This window comes from Gavialis gangeticus, unplaced genomic scaffold (assembly GCF_001723915.1).
Source record: "Gavialis gangeticus isolate Ggan-Ray unplaced genomic scaffold, GavGan_comp1, whole genome shotgun sequence".
Taxonomy (NCBI): domain Eukaryota; kingdom Metazoa; phylum Chordata; order Crocodylia; family Gavialidae; genus Gavialis; species Gavialis gangeticus.
The window spans coordinates 13379474-13400791 of NW_017729018.1; the positions used below are offsets into that span (position 1 = coordinate 13379474).

At 43.6% G+C, this 21318-nt stretch overlaps 1 protein-coding gene across 7 annotated transcripts in view; it reads right to left on the reverse strand.

Annotated features, from left to right (window-relative positions):
* Window positions 1–161: 161 nt before the first annotated feature.
* GATAD2A (GATA zinc finger domain containing 2A) overlaps window positions 162–21318 on the reverse strand; it is a 95927-nt gene continuing 74770 nt past the window's right edge. For 5 of the 7 annotated variants that reach the window (XM_019513591.1, XM_019513590.1, XM_019513592.1 and 2 more), the window contains 9 exons: window positions 13616–13745; window positions 12675–12806; window positions 10437–10526; window positions 9317–9448; window positions 7912–8079; window positions 6682–6961; window positions 4737–5026; window positions 2801–2987; window positions 162–1839 (listed from right to left, as the gene is read on the reverse strand). In XM_019513591.1, coding sequence (XP_019369136.1) covers window positions 1709–1839; window positions 2801–2987; window positions 4737–5026; window positions 6682–6961; window positions 7912–8079; window positions 9317–9448; window positions 10437–10526; window positions 12675–12806; window positions 13616–13745 — 1540 coding nt within the window. In that variant the 3' untranslated portion in view covers window positions 162–1708. The remainder of the gene's footprint in view (window positions 1840–2800; window positions 2988–4736; window positions 5027–6681; window positions 6962–7911; window positions 8080–9316; window positions 9449–10436; window positions 10527–12674; window positions 12807–13615; window positions 13746–21318) is intronic. The other 2 variants (XM_019513589.1, XM_019513594.1) reach the window with 2 other exon arrangements.

The following is a 21318-nucleotide window of genomic DNA, read 5'->3' on the forward strand; positions in this document are numbered from 1 at the left end:
CGCCCCTGATCTATCTCAATAGGTTCAAAACAAAGTCAAATTGAACTTCTAGGGTTTTATACACCAACAAATACCATTTTTGCAAAACAACTCAGCTTCTACACTACTGGACTTTGTTTTTTAAAAAAAGATATCTAAATATTGATATTCACACAACAGAAGAGGGGGTTAAATGATTTTTTTATTATTATGTGATAGCTGGATCTGAAGAGGGACACCCTATACAGTAACTGCTTTAAATTAAGTATCTAACTACAGCTGCTAAGAAAATACCAGATTCAGAGCGGAACCCAAATAGTATCCCTCCTTCTTTATAGATAGATATATATATAATTTTGCAAAGAATTCATATCAGCACTAGTTCTAGTACCAATATGCAATACAAATAGTAAGGCATACATTTCTGCCACTTGAAACCAATTCAAAAGGGGTAGGGGGCCAAAAAACAGACCTGATGCTTCTAAATATTTGGGGGATTCCACAAATATATGAAAACCACGTAGAGACCTGTCCTTAAAGCAGGGTTAGCCAAAGCTCTACCAAAACTGAAATACGGAGGCAACGTGATAGAGGAGCATGCGCGGTATGCATGGAAGAACGGAATTCGAAAGGGGGGGGGGGGACTGGGGCTAGGCAGCAGGGGCCGAAGCATGCCCACCATGAGCTTGTCCCAGTCATCACACCGCTAACATGTAGGCTAGGAAAGACGGCTTCTCCAGCGGGAACAGAGGAAAGAACCTGTCGCCTGACTGCAGCCTTGTATCCCTCTGCTCCCTGCGCTCGCCCTCAGATTGCACACAGCGTCTGGAGTTCCTAGTTTGAGTAAAAGCTCTGGCAAGAACCACCAAGCCCGCCCCATTCCCCCGCCCCCTGCAAAAAAAAAAATCATTTTAAATCTCTGGGAACTTCTGAAAGGGCCGACTGATCTGCGCTGGGCTCGAGAGACTGAACAAGGCTATTCGTTTACTGTTCAGTAGTTTAAGGTTTTAGAGCGTCAAATGTTCACAAAGTCTATATCCGGCGAAAGTGAGAGAGGCCCGTCCTGGCTCTCGCATCCTGCCCTGCTCGGGCAACGACTAGTCCATCAGAAGACGTGCCCAACTGGAACTGGAGTTTGCACTTCAGTATCATTATCAGGAGATTTTGAAACGTGACAATTTGTCGATTGCCCTCCCGGGGTGGGGGAAGAGGGGAAGCGAACGTGAAGTCCACCTGCTAAACGTATCCGCAATCATTGTGTTCAGATTCCACTTTTCTTACACCGACTTGCATCCTTGATTGCCAATGAACAGTGTATTTGTGGTGACTAGCTAGCTACTAATACAAAGAAACCAAAAGCAGACCGAGTCCTTTCAGTCCTCCTTTTGTGCTGGTGACAAACAAAAGAGAAATCCCAAACTAAATACATAAAGCCAAAAAAAAAATAATTAAAAAAAATAAAGAGGATTATTCTTCCCCCTCCCGACAGCCTTCATCATCAGCCAATCATCAGAATTCAACAGCCAAACGAGCTCGAGTCTGTTTCCACCCTCCTGGTGTCACTTTCTCGTGGCAAGGACAGCAGCACTCGATGGGATGAGGAGTGGTCTTCTTGCTTCCTACAAAGCTTGGGCATATCCAGCTGGGTTTAAAGCAGATTCCACTGTACTGTGGTATAAAAAAGGATGGCAGAAACAGGTAAGTCTTTCCTCTTAGGCATTCCTCTGCATTATTTCCAAGTGGCAGACTGAGGGATGGATCGCGGCGGAATCATATCCAGGAGATATTCACGTTGACGGTCTACTGCTGAAGAACTCTTGTGCACGGCTAAACTAGGGTTAACAAAAGGTAAAGCTCCGCCTGACAAGACAGAAGGAGAGAAAGACAAATGTCACCACACGCTTGGGTCACAGGAAAAGAATAGTGGAGAAAATACCACTCAACGCAGCACCCGCTCTCCAAATAGAAACAAGAGCTAACTGCTGCCATGCATCGCAGTCCAGAGCCTTGCAAAAAGGAAAGCTTCCACGACCACCTGCACAACTGGGACAAAGTCTGAGTAACATATACACCTCCTGCCCCGCCTCCCCATCAGCTTGATGACAATTTTAAGCCATTGCAATTGTCCAGAAAAATAATCAAGATTGATAAACTTTAAGTGAAATTGTACTGGAGGGGGAGGGAGGGGGAGAGGGTGTGTGTGGTCGAGATGGGATGTTCAATAATAGATAGCAAAATAAAAAGTTTACAAGTCACTTGCAACAGCCTCCCTTTCTCAGGGATTCTAAGTATTAGTTAAAAGACTCTTCTGCTTTCCTCCCAACTCGGGTCCTTCCCAAAAAACAGGTAAAATCCATCGTCTGCATCAAAACAGCAGCTATGGTTCAGAGCCGAGTGTTCTGTGAAGCACAGCAGGAGGTGCAGGCTGTAGCCTTACTTAAGGCAGAAAGATCTACTCTCTACCACCTGCCTTGGAGGTCGAATACACCGGTAACACTTCAGACCAAATGAGTGATGAGGGTAGTGGTGCTGGATGCCTATAGTACAGTACTGACTGCATACACGGAGCACTGTGCTCATTCACACCCACACAAGGCAGGTGCCTAACAGTGCTATCCCCCACACAGCTGCATTTTATACTTGCTCTGGACACAACAGGTACAAATGAGCATACGGAGAGGGAGGCAATGCGTCGTCAGAGGCAAATTACCCATCAGGCAGGGAAATGCCAAAGAGAAAACATTCTTACCCACAGCATTAGGATTGTTGGACAGAGGGCAGCTAGCAAATACAAAGAAAAGAACTTTTGAGAAAAATCTACCTGTATTGATGGCAGTCTTCTTCCAGCTGGTAGCGTTGCCCTTGCTGACAGGTCTCTCAGCATGCTTACCTGGCCTACTACCAAGTGCGGCTGCAGAGGATGCATTCTGCAACTTGGGTGACTGGCTAAATGCATGCAACACTCCTCGTGGGGCTCCTGAAGGACCTCGAGACATCTGGCTAGGAGTCTAGCAAGGGAACACGCAATCAGACCACTGGAATGCAAGTGTCGCCATTCTGTACCATGTCCCTCTCCCTCCTTCCCCACCTCCTGCTGGCTGGTGGTCGTAAGGCTGGAAAGAGTTTTTCATCTCTGAAGCAAAATAAAAGCCGCCTTCTGCATGTACATCACTACATCTTTCTATTTTTGAAAGTAAGTGTCTGTAAGAGGCAGGAAGTCTCACTGACTAAGGCAGCAAGAGAGATGGTGTGTAAACTTCCCCAGACATGGTTGCAACACTTCAATCCTGAGTCATGTCACCAACTTTCTGGCTACTCTAGTCCCAGGCAGCACTGCAGCACCCTCTTAATGCCCCTGTGGTTTGTCATGGCTTACAAAAAGAAACGGGGCAAGGAGGAGCCCGAGTGACTCATTGTCATCTATAAAAGGAGTCTGTATTTGGGCCCCAGTTCCTCAGACACGTTACCCATCGCATGGCCAACAACTTGCACCTCCTGCTTTTGGGAGTTCCCAGCTCACGCCTCTGGACTATGTTTTTAAAGGTGTCCACTGGTTTCAATTACCCCAAGCAAGGACTTGTTTAGATGCAATAAACCTGTACTGGCATAAAATTTCACCAACCCACTTGCACCACAGCAAGTTTCTCCAATCTAGATAAGTCCTGAATTATTAAAAGACACAGTATGAAGCGCAGAAGTTCTACTATATCGAACAGAACAATCTTCTGCTCCTGCTACATTTCTGTACCAAATACGGTGCTTGGGAATAACAAATAGATCCTTATTTCATTTAAAACTAGTGAGACTTATTGTAGCCACCACTTAAAAAGTCAGCCACAACCAAGTTAGCTGAACACATACTGTTCTGCATCATTTTTTTTGTCGTTGTCAATAAAGAAATAAAATTTATTTACATATAATAGATATATATAAATATGGACTTGTAATGTGAAAGTGAATAACCATAATATATATAAAAAGGTTATTCGCTTTCACATTACAAGTCCATATTTATATATATCTATTATGTATAAATGAATAAATAAATAAATAAATTTTATTTCTGCATTTATATATATAAAGGTTATTCGCTTTCACATTACAAGTCCAAGTTACCAGATGCCAGAGGGAATTCAACTGTATTATTAAACGAATGAGGTCTCCTTTGTGCTCCCTGGTCTGGCATTCTGGAGTTGATGTGCTCACCTTGCTTCAACTGTGAACTCTATTTGAAATTTAGATTTTTAAACTAAGATCAGCATTTCCCAGGTTGCCTGTTGATACCCAGCATCCTGCTAAATGAACAGGAAAACTAACATGGGTAGAACTGATCCCAGCGGTCTTTCCTGCTCAGTGCAGGGGGCTGGACCCAATGATCTGTAAGGTCCCTTCAAGCCCCTAACAACTATGAAACTATGGACTATAAAACTCTTCTATCGTTACAGAAATGATTTATAATTGTCTGCAATGCTGGGCCCTACCATTGTGCCATAATCAAAAAGGCCTGCCTTGTGGATCTAAGAAGGTGGCTGTAACGAACCAGCACATGATCGACTCTCGTTCCCTGGGCACCATCAGCCCCCCTTCACCTTCTGACTATGTATGTCTGTGCCCTTTGTCACAAGTTTATAGAGAATGAAGTATCAACTTTCATGTGTGTTCCTTCAAAGACAAGGCCCGTGCACAGTGCGAGTGTACAGCTATGGAGCCTTCGCTGGTTATAATGAACTGCAAGTCTAACTCGTTAGGTCTCTTACCTGTTTGAGCGAGTGGTGCTGGACTATGGATTCTGACTTGGTCTGTACAGGAGAGGCAGTCTGTTGCAGTATCCGCTGCTCGATTTCCTGCTCTTGCTGCAAAGCTTTCACGAAGGCAGCCTTCAGTCGATTAGTGTGCTCAGCTTTCAGGGCCTTTTTCTGATTTGATGTCATGCAAGTTTCGCACATAATGGTTCCATTCTTCTCTTCCCTCCAACGGCAGGTGAAGTCAGTCTTACACTGAGCACACACGTAGGGCTCACGTGATGATGCAGCAATCACAACTTTACCTACAACATGCAGCCAAGTTAGTTCAAACTCAGTACTGGCTTGTGCAGAAGTTAAGGTTATTTCCCATTCCCTATGCAGGGGTCCAAAAATGATTTAAGCCTTTATTATGCGTTATATTCTTAAATTATCCTCTTAGTCCTAGTTTCTTTAACTATTTTAAATTGTGTTCTGAGCTCATTACAATCCCAGCACACTGAGCTAGTCTAAATGGCTTGTTGGCAAGATTAACCAAAAGGCAACTGCTGAAAAAGCCACTGCAGAGCAAGTAGTGCAGAACCCCAGAGGCACCAACTTTAAAGAAACCCCTCTCCTCCCGAAACAAAAAATATTAAACTGGGGGGAGGATTATTCTCCAAATATATTTCTATCCAAAACCCATAAATGACTACAGTGGATAAATTCTTGCCCCTTCCCTCCTATAATCAAATACATCTTCAAATCACACGCATCTCCTCTCGTGCATTGAGAGCTGTTAATGCAAGTACCATTAATGACCAAATGAATACCCAGGGGATAAAGTTCTTACCCCCTTGCTCCTTTCCTATGGCTCAAAATGAAAACAGAAATATACTATTTTAAATGCCCCAAAGTCTGTTAGACATATGATGGATGCCAAAAGTCCCTGCTTCATGGAGACTGGAGTCCAATTTTAGACAGGTCATAACAAGGAACTATAATTAACATACCCTTTTATTTTGCTAATTAAGTCACAGACTTAAGACCCGTGCACATTCTGACATGTTTGTTAAATTAGCGTATACTTATACATATCTCTTTTTTGTTTGAGAGCCACCTCAGCCTTCATTCTAAGCACGGATGCACATGTTCATTTTAAATAGTGTGCTAATTAACAAAACATGCATAAAATCATGCTCCTTTCCATTCCTAATCACCTATTGCTGTAGGTCCAATCTATTCAAGACCAGTCAACTTCTCCCTTAAAATATCATACAAACTTGTGACACCAAAGCCACCTGTTCAAAGTGTTACTTAAATACTCTTTGCATTCAACTGATCAGAATTATAATTACCTCTCCAGGGGATAGCTCTATTGGGGGTGGGAGGAGGGGAAGCATACGCTGCTTTACAAATGCTGTATAAAAGTTTTTAAAATGCAATTTTTGGAAGGGTTTCAGGCATCCCACCCTTCAGAAAGATAGGGTTTGAACAGGGGTTCTCTCAAGGGGACACAACCAGATCACTGGTTAGCCAGAAGTTGAATTAATAAGCGTGTACTGTTGCTGCAAACAACAGGAGGCAGCAAGGAAGGGCCACCTTTACCCAAGAGGAAGGAGGCTTTCAGCAGTGTATAAGACCAGTGAATAAAAACAGTTTGAGCAGTTCCCACTGCACTTTCTATTTTAAAACCCACAAAAGAGGTAAAGGTTATCCTCATTTTAAAGCTGGAGGAACTAAAAAGCATCAGGTCTGAGTTAAGATTAACTGACATTCGTGACTAAATAGCCAGGCTGCTTTTAGAACTGGCAAGAGTGCCTGGTCTCAACTTTAATACGCTCATACTAAAGAGATCTCAAATGAGGTGGAGCGCAGGTGCAACATAGTAAAAGCCAGATGCCTTCAGAATAATTGATGGTTCTAGCTTATTTCAAAACCTTCAGGATTTAGGCCTCAGGCATCCACTGCATGAGCTTACCTTGAGTTTCTAGCAAGTTTTGCACCACTTCCTCCAATCCAACCAGGTAAATAAACTCATTGTTGGCTGCACTAGGCAGGAAATGCATCTCTGGTGCAGGTGGCTTTGGAGGTGGGATCTCTAGCAGCGTCTTCTCCAGCTGCTTGCGCAGTGCAAGTTTGGCAGCAGCTTGCCGGCTGGCTGGGGAATCATTGGAGTTCACTATAGAAGCAACGCTGGTAGTGGTGGCGTTAGCCTGAGCGGATGTCACGGTTGTACCTTTTATTGAAGTTGGTGAGGCCTTCAAAAAATAAACATGGTATTCTGGGTCAATGATAGCTACCAAATTATTCAATCCCTCTGGCCTAATCTAACTTGTCCTTTCTAGGAAGACAGATAATGAAGAGGATAAACTTTGTTAATAGTGCAACACAGACACTTGTTTACTTGAATGGCAGAAATAGTGAACGATAAAGCTGAGAAGTTTGAAAAAGTTATTTAAAAGTCCTTCCCTCTCTTATACTCCTTAAGTGTCGAACGACTGGCTTTTACCCTGTGTTTCTTCCAAATTATAAACCGACATGCCACTCCTCTGCTAAAACAGGTATCAATATCAGCATTAAGAATGAACAAGTTGTTTATGTCCTTCATGGGTTCCCTAAAAGGGAGTGCAAAGGCCATTCTGAATTGTGCGTAAAGCGGTAATCATTTCATTTATGCAAAAATAAAATGCTTGCTTAGGGAGAAGAGTGGGGAGGTGGTTACAGGAGAGGGAAAAGAAACGTGGATTCTGGAGGACATGAGTTCACGTGAAAATGTCAAGCGCACAGTTGCAGAGCTCCAAAATTCAGCCTGGAAGAAGTTTCTATTCTGTCCAAGTCTCATCCTAGGGGAAGTCTCTCAAAGCATGAAGTATTTCCTGTCTTCTCACAGAAAATATACAATTCTAACTTGGAATTTTTTGGACCCAATAAAAATCTGTTAAAAGTTGTGTGAAAAAAAGAAGAAAGATAAGACTGCAGGGACTGACTTTTCCCCCCCGTGTATTAATGCTACCTAGAGCCTCTTGAGAGCACTGTCTAGAGAAAGAACAAAGAACAGAGCAGTGGCGATAACAAGCAGTTAGGAGAGAAGAGAGCAGGCACCAACCAGTCATTAGATAAAGCAACCGGACAATCAGCAATCGTATTTGTTCCCCTCTGGTCTTTCAAGACGAGTTACGTTTGGTGCACATCAGCTTTTAGAGCTCACCTGTGGAATATTGACGAGCAGGCTGGTATTGGGGACATTGGCCACGCGGATTAAACCCTGTTGTATAATTCTCTGCCCCTGAATCTGTACGCTGGGGACGGATGCCCGTGGTGCCAGCAGCAGTGGAGGTGGCCCCGTGCTGGAGTGCTGTCGGATATTGTGGATTTGCTGGGGAGACACAGAAATGGGCTGATGCAATGGTACCATGAAGGATGAGATGGGGGCGGTTAGAGGATGGGAAACGGTGGGTGGCAGGTTAAGTGGGATGAAAGGATGTTATGGAAATGAACCATGGCAAGGGACAAAACACACGCAATGAATATTAACAGAGAAGTCCAACCTTGCAGCTTCATTTTGACCGAAAACCCATTCAAAGAGAAACTATGTAGAATGCAACATCAGAAAGAGATGCTTAAATCCGAGGCCACTGCGTTTCTCAATACCAAAGCTGGCTACGCTTCTGGCTCAAGCTTTCAAGTCCATATTTCTTTCCTTAACCATGTAGTTCCTACACCTCCTGTTTTAAAGTTATTAGTGCGGCTATTGTTACTTTATGGTACAGTGAATATGCTTTCTGCACGATAATCAGGGCTGAAAGCAAGTGAAATCCCGAGTGCCAGACTTTTTTCCTTCAAGTCAGTCAGAAGACCAAGCAGACATTAAAAAAGCAGACCCATGGTTGCAAAATAAATCCCTGCTGAGCCAGATCAATATTACCTTGTAACGCACAGTGGTGACAGTCTCCAATGGATCATATCAGATTTAACTACCTCCCCTCCCCTGCTTTCCTAGTGGAATCACTACCTTCTCCTCAATATGGGGCAAATGGGAATAGGCATGAGATTTTATAACCAGATTTCTAGTTCTCCAGTTGGTCACCTCATTTACTGGCCTACTAAGCCAGTCAGGTATTGAGAAAAACTACAATGTTATCATCTGAACAAGAGTCAAAATAGACGAGACAGGGAAGGAGGAGGGAAAAGAAGTTAAACACACAATTGCTTTAAGTTTTCTATGCTGCTCGGCTGAACGAAGGCAGTAGGCTCCGAGTCTTGCTTTTAGGTCCCTTCAGCTGCAGCAGGGTTAACAAAAGAGGACAGTGCTCTGTGCCACTGCACAAGACCTGAGTTCGAGCTTTTCTCTTGGTCTATTAAGGGTGCTACAACAGACTGCATTAGCAAGCATGGGGCAGAAGGAGGTTGTGGTCATAATGCATCCAAGTCCATTAAGGCAAAGTCCCTAGAAGAATCACGTCCAGGCCAAGGGGGACGGTGGTACCCAACACGCAGCCTTGAAGGTGGAATGCAGATGTGGAGAGGATAACAGTGAGAATTTGCAGGCCAAGGGGGAAGAAGTGGAAACATTTGGAGAAGTCGAGGGGATGTACCAAGAAACCACCTCTTACCTGCGCTCCTCTAACAAGAGGCGGCATTACGATCTGTGTGTTCTGCTGAGATCCCAGCTTTGAAGATGCCTGCTGCCCGCCACGGACTAATGGAGGGGGGATAACAGTGCCTGGTATGCGTGTAGAAGAGGTCTGAAAAACAGAAGGGCATTAATTTCTAAATTTTTCCATACTTTTAATTCAGCCTAACAAAATTAGAGAGACAGCCAGAGACTGCATTGGATACCCCATCATTGCATGAATAATTACTTCCTTTTGATTTTGTCTTCTCTTTCTTCCTCTTGACTTTTTCTACAATTCCAGTGTTCTTGCAATTGTAACTACGGGAAAGCTCTTGCAAAGCAGTGTCTTACACCAAGCACTGAACATACAGGTTAAAAAAGGTTTTCCAGCTGCTCCAGTTAGAAAAATTGACAGGTTTGATTAACAGCATGTCCTGTGGTAACAACTTATTTCACTCAGCGTAACACAGCTTTGGACATCTGGCTCCCTGTTCATCTGAGAGGCACAAACTGACCATGGTTCATGAGTTCAGGATCTCACAAGACGCGAGACTTCTGCTTTCCCCATTTTTGGGGAATAAAATGGCACAGCTTGAAGAGTGAGGGGAACTTAATGCTCTACCCGCTCCTAGCATCTTTTTCATTGAAAGACTTCAAACGCAGCTTGCAATTATTAGCTAATCTTCCGAACAAACCCAGGAATTATTGCAATACTTAAGTGAACAGATAAAGAGGCTATGCAAACTCGCTCCAGATGTACATCTCAATCAGACAAAATGCGATCCAGGAGCTCCCTGTTCTGCTCTACCCCAGACAACTGACTGTAGTCTCACACTCTCTTTCTGAAGATGTCACATGCTGGTCTCAAGAGTGCTGTTTAACTCCTCTGGTTCCAGGAAATGAGACGATGACCCATCAAAATAAGCTTTTTTCCCCTCCCCTCTGGTCTTAACTTTAAAAAGCTGATTGCAAAGGCTACCACTGATTTAAACAACAAGAAAGATATCTGAAGAACCAAATCACTATTTTGGTGCCACAATTTTCTCCCTTTGGCTACTATGCACCGTCAGCTCCCCTGCACACCCGCAACTTGGTAAGAGGAGGCCCCTGGAGCTGACCTGAAGGGATGGCTTGCCAGAAGGAACAGTCTGCGTTCCTCGCACCAAGGGGGGAGGCGTAGCCACAGCACTCCCCGAGGAACCGGCTGGCTGGAAGAGACAAACAGAAAGCATGAATACGAGGGCAGAAGTACAGCAGAGTGACCTCCCTGGGCCTCGGAGGAGAGTCTTTCAAGACATCGTCCCCCTCCCACAGAGCACTTGAGATATGTTTAAGTAGATAAGATGGTATCGACTTGCTTGCTTCCACAGGAATGGAAAACTATAATTAAAACACAGAGTAGCAATTAAGTAATTAAAAAAATAATAAATCCAGTAATCTGGTGAGATAGCTTAAATTAATTTGGTCTTACTGTCCACTGTGACTAGTCACAACGGGTTAAACAGGACATTCTGGTTTGAGGGATGGATTTCTCCTAAATTTATGTCCCAACTCCCCTTCCCCATTTTCATGAGTTGGAAAGGTTTAGGATCCAAAGACCCACATCATCTCTTGTTGTGGTACAATCATCCCTCAAACCAGAAGGGTGGGGTCGAAGAAGTCGCCTTGTTTTGCATTGTGAAATCACAAAAGATTAAAAGGGATGCTTCAAGATATTGGGAAAGGCTTTCAAAATGCATGGTTGTCTTGTTCTCCTTGGTCAATTCAAGTATCCAAAGTTCTTATTTCTCCTTGTGCAATGCATGTACCCAACACTGAGACTGTTTCAGCACATAAGGGTTATTAAAAAAAATTCAGAAGAAAAACCACCAAAAAAAATAGGGAAGCAATACACTTCTGCCTGTCTGATTTATTTGACCCCAGCAGTCGTTCCTGCCCCGAGCAGGGAGGCTGGACCTGATGATCGTATGAGGTTCCTTCCAGCCCAAAACTTCTGTGAATCTGCTTCCAGTGTGAACCATAATGCTTTTAAAAACAAGCCTGTACAAAGTCTTACCTTCCATAAAGTCATAATTGCATTTTAAAAATTAAAAAGAGTTTAAATTTATTTTTCTTAAAATTACCTGCCAGGACTAGGATTCAGGATTTTGAGTGTCCCTAGCCAGGGCTTTTTAACACCTCTGAAACTAACTTAAAGAATACAGCGCTTCACCACCAACTCTGATTGTTCATGGCTCAAACCTTTTTAATGTCAGAAACCCTGAATCTCAGTGCTGACAGGTAAAGGAGCCATTTCAGGGTGACCTATTACACGTATTCTGACAATATGTATGCTGCATAACAACTAAAAAAGATCTTGCAAATCCTTATTTTAAGCATACCACATGCACATAACATTTTTAAACGGCCAAAAAGTCTTCAAAATGAAACAACACTGATTTGACTGGCAGCTTGAACAGGAAGACTAAAGACAATGGTGAAATCAAAAATCTGGAAAGAACAAGTCGTGTTTTGGAAGAACCAGATATGCAACAGCAGAGTTCAGGCAATCCACCGTATATCATTTGAGAGAGAGATATAGTGCATAATTCTTGTTTTAAATGCATACTTAAATTCAGGGGGGAGGTTTAACACCCGTGGAAAAAACTATTGAATTAGTAATACAATACGTTAAGAACTTGAGGTTAGTTTCTAACATGTAGCTGATCAGGCAGGTCTTTCAAATGCGATAGTAGTAGAGAGAAAGAAGTCAAAGCACTCATTCAAGAAAAGTCACAGCATAGACATGCATGCATCTCTACTTTGTGATATGCCTCCATAAAGCTGTCTGGGTGGTACTATATGAATGTTACCAAAAAAAACCCCTTTTTGGTGATTCGGTGCATGAGGAAGGGTATGGAAGCATGCATGCTACCAGTTGCAGGGTGTATACTCTAAATATAAAGGAGTCATTTAAATAGTCTTTTAAAAGAGCCATCCATCTGTTCCAGAATAAAATCACCTATATTTAAAACGAGGAATTGCATTAAACCTATAATGAGCCTTTTGGTGCATACGTGGCATATGAAACTATTTAGCAGAGAGGAAAAGAAACAAACCTAAAAAAAAAAAATCCCCAAACCCAAAACACCAAAGTTTCAAAATGGGTTTGACTTTTAAAGCAATGAGTTTTAAGATATCTACCAGACGGGCACATTTTGAAACACAAGGACCTGAATTTAAAAAGAAAGTTCTAACAGGAAATAAACGGCAACTCTTCCAAGAGATGTCTACGTTGATTAGAAAATGATGTGGAGCACCACAGATTACAGCACCCACCACAGCCACTTGTCAGACATCTGTGGCGAAATAAATACCTTCTGAGTAGTGGTCTCTTTCTGTATTTGACTCTGCCGCAGCTTTTTCAACAAAACAAGTTTTGCTTCTTCTAACCGTAACTCTTCTTTCAGCTGCTTAATCATTCTGTCACGCTCCTCCGGACTGCTTTTCTGTAAGGACAGGTTAGGTTTAAAGGGCGAGAAGAGAATATAACTTATATGACAACCTACTGCTGTATAACTCAGAAGCATTTATCAGACACACGGACATCAAAGCTAAGGAAAGCTCTTAAAAACAAAAGCATATTCTAAAATCCCTCCTCTAATTGAGGAAATAGATGACAAAATGAACTGTCAAACAAAAAACTTCAACTGTGCTGTGCTGCTGTGGGAATACCGTGTGTATTAAATACCAAAGAGACCTCTAAAAAGTTTCTTATTTCTGTGAAGAAGAACGGGGCTGATGAAGCTGGTATGAAGAAGATTTAACAGACAGAAGCCCAGACTTCGATCTTCAGTAGAGCCTCAATTACAAGAAACTCCCTTCCCATAAACCAGACTGCCTAAAGTGGTGCACCAGTTGGTAAAAATAGCTGTTGAATACTCTATGCCGGTGATTCTCAACCAGGGTGCCGCAGGGTACCTTTTAGGGGTGCTGCAGGGTTAGCACAGTGTTGGCACTATTAGTTTGGTGTGGAAAAACAGTTCGCAAGATAAACCCAGCGATTTCAAACAAGAGCTGTAATGTTAAAAACATTCTGCCCTCTTGGGGTCTTTCTGAGTACTCTGCAAATAGCTACTTTATTTTTCTGTAGTCAAAGAACCAAGTGACGATTTTCCAACAAGTGCCTCAAGTCTAACAAGGTTGAGGGTCACTGCTCTATCCTGTACTCTAAAACGGTTGCGATCAAAAGAATCAGCCCCTACATCCTAGTACGTTTAAAAGGCAATAGCCTAGATGACATCAAGATGAGACTCACCATGAGTGCCTCTGTGTTGGTCTCTTTTAATGCTATTTTCGTTAAACCATTCATTCTAGGGCTTGAAGGTTCGTTGTCAGATAACACTATGACATCAGGAGAGGGGACTCTCTTTTCTCTCTTTATATCGCTGTAAACAGAGAAGCAAGACCAGTTACACACACAGATTAATTAATAATAGTAAAAGACTTCCCCCCCATGCAGCAAACAAAAGTTCCTTTTTTCAGCTCTTACTAGCTGATCAATTTTGAACACCTCAACTATGAATGAAGTTTCTAGTACAGGCCAAAGTTTGCCTCCAGTTCCCATTTCTAAATAAAAATGATGAGAGCAATAAACAAGTCATATGAAATGGTACACTAAATGATCAAAGAACTGGGACCAGCCCTTACGTCCCTGGCTTTGGTAGCCTCAAACACAGATGATAAATATGATGTTAGTTTATTCACTTCCCAACAGGAAGTGCCCAGAGCCTGTCAATTCATTCATAAATGCAAACGTAACATCTCTCAGTCATTGAGGACCAAGGCTATGAAAGCAAAGCAACGACCTGGAGTTGTAAGAAGCCATCCATAACTCAGGGCTCATCTCCAGAGCCAGCCCGCTCTCCAGCTGCACTTGCATGAGAACTGGAAGATCAACACCTGCAATATGCCAGGGTTCAATGAATACCACTTGAATCTAGGTACTCTCCCTCCCGCTGGAAATGTCTAAGTTAAAACAGTAACTCCGGGGCACAAGGACTGTTTGCCAGAGTCCTAAGGATCCTGGGTGCATTTCAGCTGCAATTCCTTTCAGTGCAGCAAATGGGAAACACTCTCACAGTTGAATAGACTTTTCCATGCAAGACCCCTGTTACTGTCCCTGGCAGGTGCCTTCCTATTACTTTCAAATTGCAAGAGCCTAAAGCGGACATAAAATGCCTCCATTTGGTATATACCCCACCGTACAAAAACAAATGAACACACTCAAAGACAGATCCGATGCAGCTTGAACAGGACAATGTTCAGAGAGTGCAGCCCCACCATTAGCTGTTCTGGTTGAGCTTTACTGGAGCCCATGCTGAATCCAGAGACCTGAATTACCTTTGAACTCCATCACGCACCAGTCATACCAGGACTGAATTCTCAACCATGCTGGCAACAATGCACCGAGACACATCACAGCGCAACACAGTGCCACGGTGCACTAGTGCCGTTCATCCTGCCATGCTGGACAGCTTTTGGATTGGACTTACACGGCTTGCAAAGTTTTCCTGGCTCAAGACATCCAGGAGAGGCTATTTCCCAAGTGAAATAAGATCTCAAGCTGAAGTCAGACCTTAGCAAAACACAGCGGAACAATTGTGGCAACCCTTTGATGCTAGGATTTTGGATGTTTAGATGCAAGGTATTTTGCAGCAAGACTGCCAACACCGCAAGAACAGGGATTTAAGAGGCATTTTGCAGGCAAGCCCAAATAACGCAGCCTCCACTACAGCTACTGGAAGGTTTGTGTCTCATGGACTGAGTCTTTGAGCATCACGTTAGCGGAAATCTTTAAGTTGTTTTGTTTTTTGCATTTCTACCTACAATTTTGACATTTGCAAGAAAGCATTGTAATAAGCTTTTTGTGAACCAAGCCATTTTAAGTGCACTGTTGACTATACTGGTCTGTAAACAACCTCATAAAACCAACAAAGCCAAATGAAGCGTATAGCCAAATAACCATTCAAAAAAGCATCTCTTGTGAACCAAACCTATCTACCTCTCATTTGTACTGCAGGGCGAATATCATTGTAGTCGCAACCACGAAATGTGGCAAGTTAGCGCATAAAAATCAGGAAGTTTTCTTCCAACATTATGACACAAATTCCTGCCCAAAGCAGGGAGGTTGGACTCGATGATCTTTCAAGGTCCCTTCCAGCCCTTCATTTCTGTGATTCTGGCATTAACTGCCCTTTTTTGACCTATCCGGATTCTTCAAGTAACTCGTTTTTAAAACTAGTAATGTTTTACTTAACGATGCAACAGATACCAGGCGTACTAATGCTCTCAAAATTAACTTCCCAGTTGCACAGTATCCTTTATTCCTGTGCTGTTTATAAGACACATGCAAAGGCAGAGTAAAATCCATGCTAGTCCAAAGTTTCCAGGATATTACCAAGTAACAGCCTCATCTCTGTAGAGTCGATACTACACTTCACGCAGCATCCACCACAGCAACGGAGCAGAAAAGTGAATTTAAGTGTCCTGTAGAGGGCACAGCGAGCCAGTGAAAGACTTGGCTCTGGAAGGGAATTTCAAAACACCAGGGGCACAGGTGAAAGTTTTAAAGCTAGAACTTGTCTGATTAAAATGCATCAAATGGGCTGCCTGGAGTAAAACAGGACAAGGAAAGGAAAAGGGCACCTGTTCTGAAATACATACTTCAGCAATAATGCAACTGAAAAAGCTCTTAGTAAAGATCTGACAATACCCTCTTCCCCAGTAACACTTATTGCCCCAACCAGTTAAAATGTGTATATATAAAATCAACCAAAAAAAGAAGTGTTTAACCGAGCAGCTAATTTCTGTACTTAGGTTACCAAAATGTATATATTGATAGGAACCGGCTATAAAAAGTTTTCTGCACGGACAACCCAACCTGACATTTTTCAAGTCCAAAGGATCTTCTCAAGCTCCACCCTTAGTATTTGATAGACCGTGCTTCTGCAGAGGGTAACGCTATAAGGTACATGTGGGAGCAGCATGCTTTAAGTAGCTCCTACAAACCCCACTACCGCCTGGCTCCCTGTAGGCTTCATTCACTACGGCTACGAATGATGTATTGCAGAGCTGACATTCTCCCTATCTGCTCTGAAAGGCCATAAACTACCTAAGAGCCACACAATCTTGGCAAGTTGAACAAAGTTTTGTAAACTGATCTGCCGGCTACTGACTCATCCCTCTCTGTAGCTGAGAAATAAAGTTAGCTAAGCTTCTAAGTGGGCCATTGCAAATTTAATACGAGAACATCAGCTTGTATGCAATCTCCATGCAAGAATCAATGTGGTTTAGAGACACGAACCTGTATGAACCAAGTGCGGATTTCAGCAGCGCCTGAGTCTGCTGCAAAAGGATTATCCTCGTTTTATCCTCTTGGAAGAGGCCTTATCCCGACTAGCTCCCTCCGCAAGGGATGAAATATAGGGCACGCGTGTGGGCATCAAGCGGACGCAGGCTGGAAGAACGGGAGGCAGCAGTTCGAAACTGGCTGCGCCACTCCAAGACCATTAGCCACGTTTCAACTGTTGTGTTTAAAATAGAAGAAACTTAAAAAAGTGACGTGTCAAAAGGAAGTTGAATTGAAGACCACAGTGCTGATCGGGGGTGCTGCGTCGGCAGCAAGGTCCTGGTTTAACCGTTCCAGCCGAGCCCGAGGATAATCAATGTGTGTGTTTAGACGGGTGATGTCACCCCATCAATTATCACAGCATCATAACAGGCAGCAGGGAGCTAACTTCCTGTATGCTAATCAGGCCACCAAAAAGTCATGTGACAAAGGCATTTCCCTTGCTAGTCATGTGACCCTTTAACTGTTCCTTCCACCGTGAAAACCATGGCAACAGCCAGTTCCAACCGGTTTGTGACACATAGCCTTCATTTTGTGAGGTGAGGTAGGGTGCAGGTACTGTGAGAAAATGGAGCAGCCTCCTAAATTCAGGGGCAGCAGGAGCTTGCTGGAGCAGCTGCCCACTTGTGCCAGTCCCTGCAAACACCCCCAGTGCAGCACCGGGACAGCCTCAACTTCTTCACTTTGCAAAGTTTAAAAAAGTTTGCAGATGCATGCACCGGTCAGCTTCCACAGCCCTAAAAAAAAAAAGGCACCCTCAGTTCATTAAACTTTTTAAAAAGTTTATCTTGAGAAGTGGCTGCTCGGGGGGGAGGGGGAAAGTGAAAAAAGCCAAAACAGCGCTTGCTTGTGCACGGTTCTTTTCCAACTTTTAAACAAAGTGAAAATCAAAGGCAGAGAAGAAATTGAAGCACACTGGGAGTGTCTACATGTGCATTTACTATGCAGTAAGTTACTGCGGTTTCCAAGCCAGCATCTACACATGCAGGCATTACAGCACAGTAACGCTGTGTGTGGACCAACTTGGGAGTAAAGTTAGTCCCAAGTCGGTCCACACACACTGTGCACTAATGCGTCTACACGTGTTACTGCGCAGTAACTACACACAGGTATAAATTTGCTACCTGCATTGTGCAGGTAGCAAATCTATGCCCAAGTGGCATAAGTTGCCATAGTTCCTGCGCAGTAACCTAAATGACTGTGCAGTAAGTGTGCACATGTAGACACACCCACTGAGTATTAAGTAATTCAGAGAGGGGAGGGGAGGAATGGGGAAAGGGGACAGACAGACTAGGAGACACATCCGACACGTGATGATAAAGCAGCTTTAATTTAATTAGCATATGATGTTAGCTGATCTGAGAATGATCAAACCTGCACTGAACACACTTTATTGCAGAGGTCTACATTCATCACGGTTATTTGGGTAACATCTCTTTGACAAGATTAAGACAGGAAGATAAGCAAGCATTACAGGTTCTCTGCTGTGAAGAGATACCTTGAATAATCATAATTAAAAAATGGATTTAATATGGTCCATGGGAAAGAGATAGAGTATTAAAAGCCAGTCATGTGATGGGGGAAAAAAACCCTCACTCTCTATTCCTACCGGCATCAACTCATCTAAAGAACCACTGAGGATATCTGTAGACTTTGGTACAGTAACCAAGAAATAGGGGGTTACCTCACTGACATGAAGAGCAGTTTTGGAAACCTGAGGAAAGAAAAGATTTTTTTCCTTTTTCGAGGTGCTGCCCACCAGTATGTCTGTAAGAAAGCTCTCACAACCTATGTGTTCGAGACATGCACCGATTGCCACATTCACACTAGGCTGAAATTCTGCGTTGCTTTTGTATCGAGTAATACTATTGCTTCGCATTTTTGACTAGCGACATCACGGGCTATAAACATAGATTCGGTGTTCAGGATGTTTCATTAAATAATTAGTAGATGAAAGTTTGAGAGTATACAGGACTTTGAGGCAAGGTCACTTTTATACTGTCCCTCCAAAACTTGTGCCTTCCCAATTGTTTGGTTACCATGGGAGAATATACTGGTATCTTCTACGCAGATTTAACCTAGCTCTTACCTACATTTTAGCCAACACCTGCCATCCGCATACCAAAACCTCTGACCATTGGAAGCAAGGTGCTTTGGGTCGATGTGATACCTTTTATTAGACCAACTCAATAGTTGGAAAATTTGTTCTTTGCAAGCTGTCAGGCATAAAATGCCCTTCTTCAGGCAGAGGGAGACTCTCCTAGAGTGTTTGTGCCCGAAAACTTGCAAAGAACATTTTTCTCCCCACTACTGAGTTGGTCTAATAAAAGAGATCACATATCTACCCAAAGAATCGTGTCTGCCTAGGTCCTTAGACCAACAAGGCTACAACCAGTACCCCTGACCATTGGAGGTGCTTCATGCTCATGTTTCGTTTGAACTCTGGTTAGAGTCTACCCACTTTGCACTGAGGATGTAAAAAGGGGAAGGAGGGGACTCTCTCAAGTGCGGACCATCCTCCAGTCCCCACCTGGCAATTCTCTCAAAGAACAAGCCCTGCAACTGATAACAGAGGAGGAAAGTTCCCTAGAGTATCGCCACACAAAGAGCCACAGGACACGTCTCCAGACACAAACCACCAGTGCAATGAGAGACAAAGACATCGTAAGAGTTCACGCTACAGAGGTGCTCACACCTGGACTAAGCTACTCGAACAGCTCAGACACAGGTATGAGTCTCCCAGCTTACGCAGGCAATGGGGACGTAGCCTGCATGTTGTGCAACCCTCTCTCCATCCCAACAGTTGCTAAAATGCTTTGAAAGAAAGCCGTCTAACATTGTGTGGAACGAAGCTTCCAGTTGAGAGTTTTCAATCTGTTTAGTTAATTTAGAGATGCACAAAGATACAATGGTTGATAATTTAACTTCCTAAGACCACTTTGGGAAAAACAAGACATTCACCCTCCATATTCACTTACTTCCAGAAACACTTGCAGCAATCAAAAGGCTTGACAAACATCAATCTAAGAGTTTACCAGTAAAGCATTCATGTATTGTAAAGTGCTTATCTTACTAGCGGGGAAGAGAGGCAGGAATATCAACTGCTCTACCCAAGGTCAGTCAGTCTGTAGCGGAGAGAGGCAGAGATCCTGGTCCTACCAAGTCACAGCCAAGTACCCTCAGTATGAGGGCACCCTCCCTCTCACACCGTTCATTTTACAAGGTCAGGTCGTTCCCTCTAAAGCTCCTGGAGCATCTTGTCTGCTCCAGCATGAATTTGGTAGACATCCACTCTTCAGTTAAAACCCACAGCTCCCATTGGGGCCAACCCATATTTGTTGACTTCAGGAAAAACACATAAAACAAAATGGGGGGGTCATCCAATTCAATAGACCTCAGGTGGCAGAGGCTATCCTTGGAGGCTGCCTTCCATTTAGTTGGGACAGAGGAAGATTAATTATGCTTTTGTCTTGAAGATGATGCATCTGAGGCCCAAAGTACCTTGGGACAGACGCAACTGTCATAATGGGTCCACTTCCCTAAGAGGCCTGCTATCAGGAATAGACCCTTTCCAACCGCGTGGATGCAGACTGAAAACTCTCAAGTCTGTGCAATAAAGCACACACATACTAGAGCTTTTCATTGAAGATTTCATTAATGGACGGAGCTGCTCCTATCCCGTGGACAGCAGAAGCTGAACTGTGGTACTGTAGCATGCTTGTAGCTGCCCCAGTTCAGCTTTCATTTGGCCCTGGTGTAGCAGCAGACGCAAAACACGTATTGCAAACGTAGATCCATCTCACCTTGGAGTTGCTAGAATTCCTCCATCTCCATGCCTTAAGACTAAATGAGGAACAAAAGCATAGCTATGAAGCTTATGCTAGGAGCTGGGATGGGGAGAGAGAGAAAGAAAATGTAGGAGCCCTTGGGTCTGATGCAGAAAGTTTATTTTTCAGGAGAGGGCTCTCTGGCAAGACTATGTCCAGAACCAGAGGTGATGGAAATGCAGCTGGAAGAGGTCCAGGACCTCAAGAGTTAGCAAGCATGCTTTCTACCTCTCCACACCAGTACAGGAGCATAAGCCCAAACAGACTCTGCTGGGATGACAGAGATCCCGACCATGCTATAAAATACCATCATTCTTCTAACTAACCATCTCCTGACACATTCATCTGCAGCTGGGGCAAAAGGCAGAAGAGGAACCAGGACACTCCAGCTCGCAGCACAGGACAGCTGAGCTTTATTAGCAAGGTTCAGGTTGCACTCAACCCCCAAACCTACAAGACCAGAATCGCCTGCCAGCTAACGATATTACCTGCCTTAAAACACGGGATGCCTTATGGCGAGTCGCATGTTTTGAAGTGTGTCCAACCAATCCTACTTTATTGCAAAGGGGCTTTTGGGGAGGTTATCTATAAAAACCTAGTTTTACGCCATTAAGATGTATCAGGTCACAAAGGCAATGGATGCAGGTGTCACTGTGGACGTAGTCTTTCTAGACTTCAGCAAGGCTTTTGACACCGTCTCCCACCCCATCCTCATTAAAAAACTAGGCGACTGTGGCATTGATGCCTACACAGTCAGATGGATTGCAGATTGGCTGAAGGGTC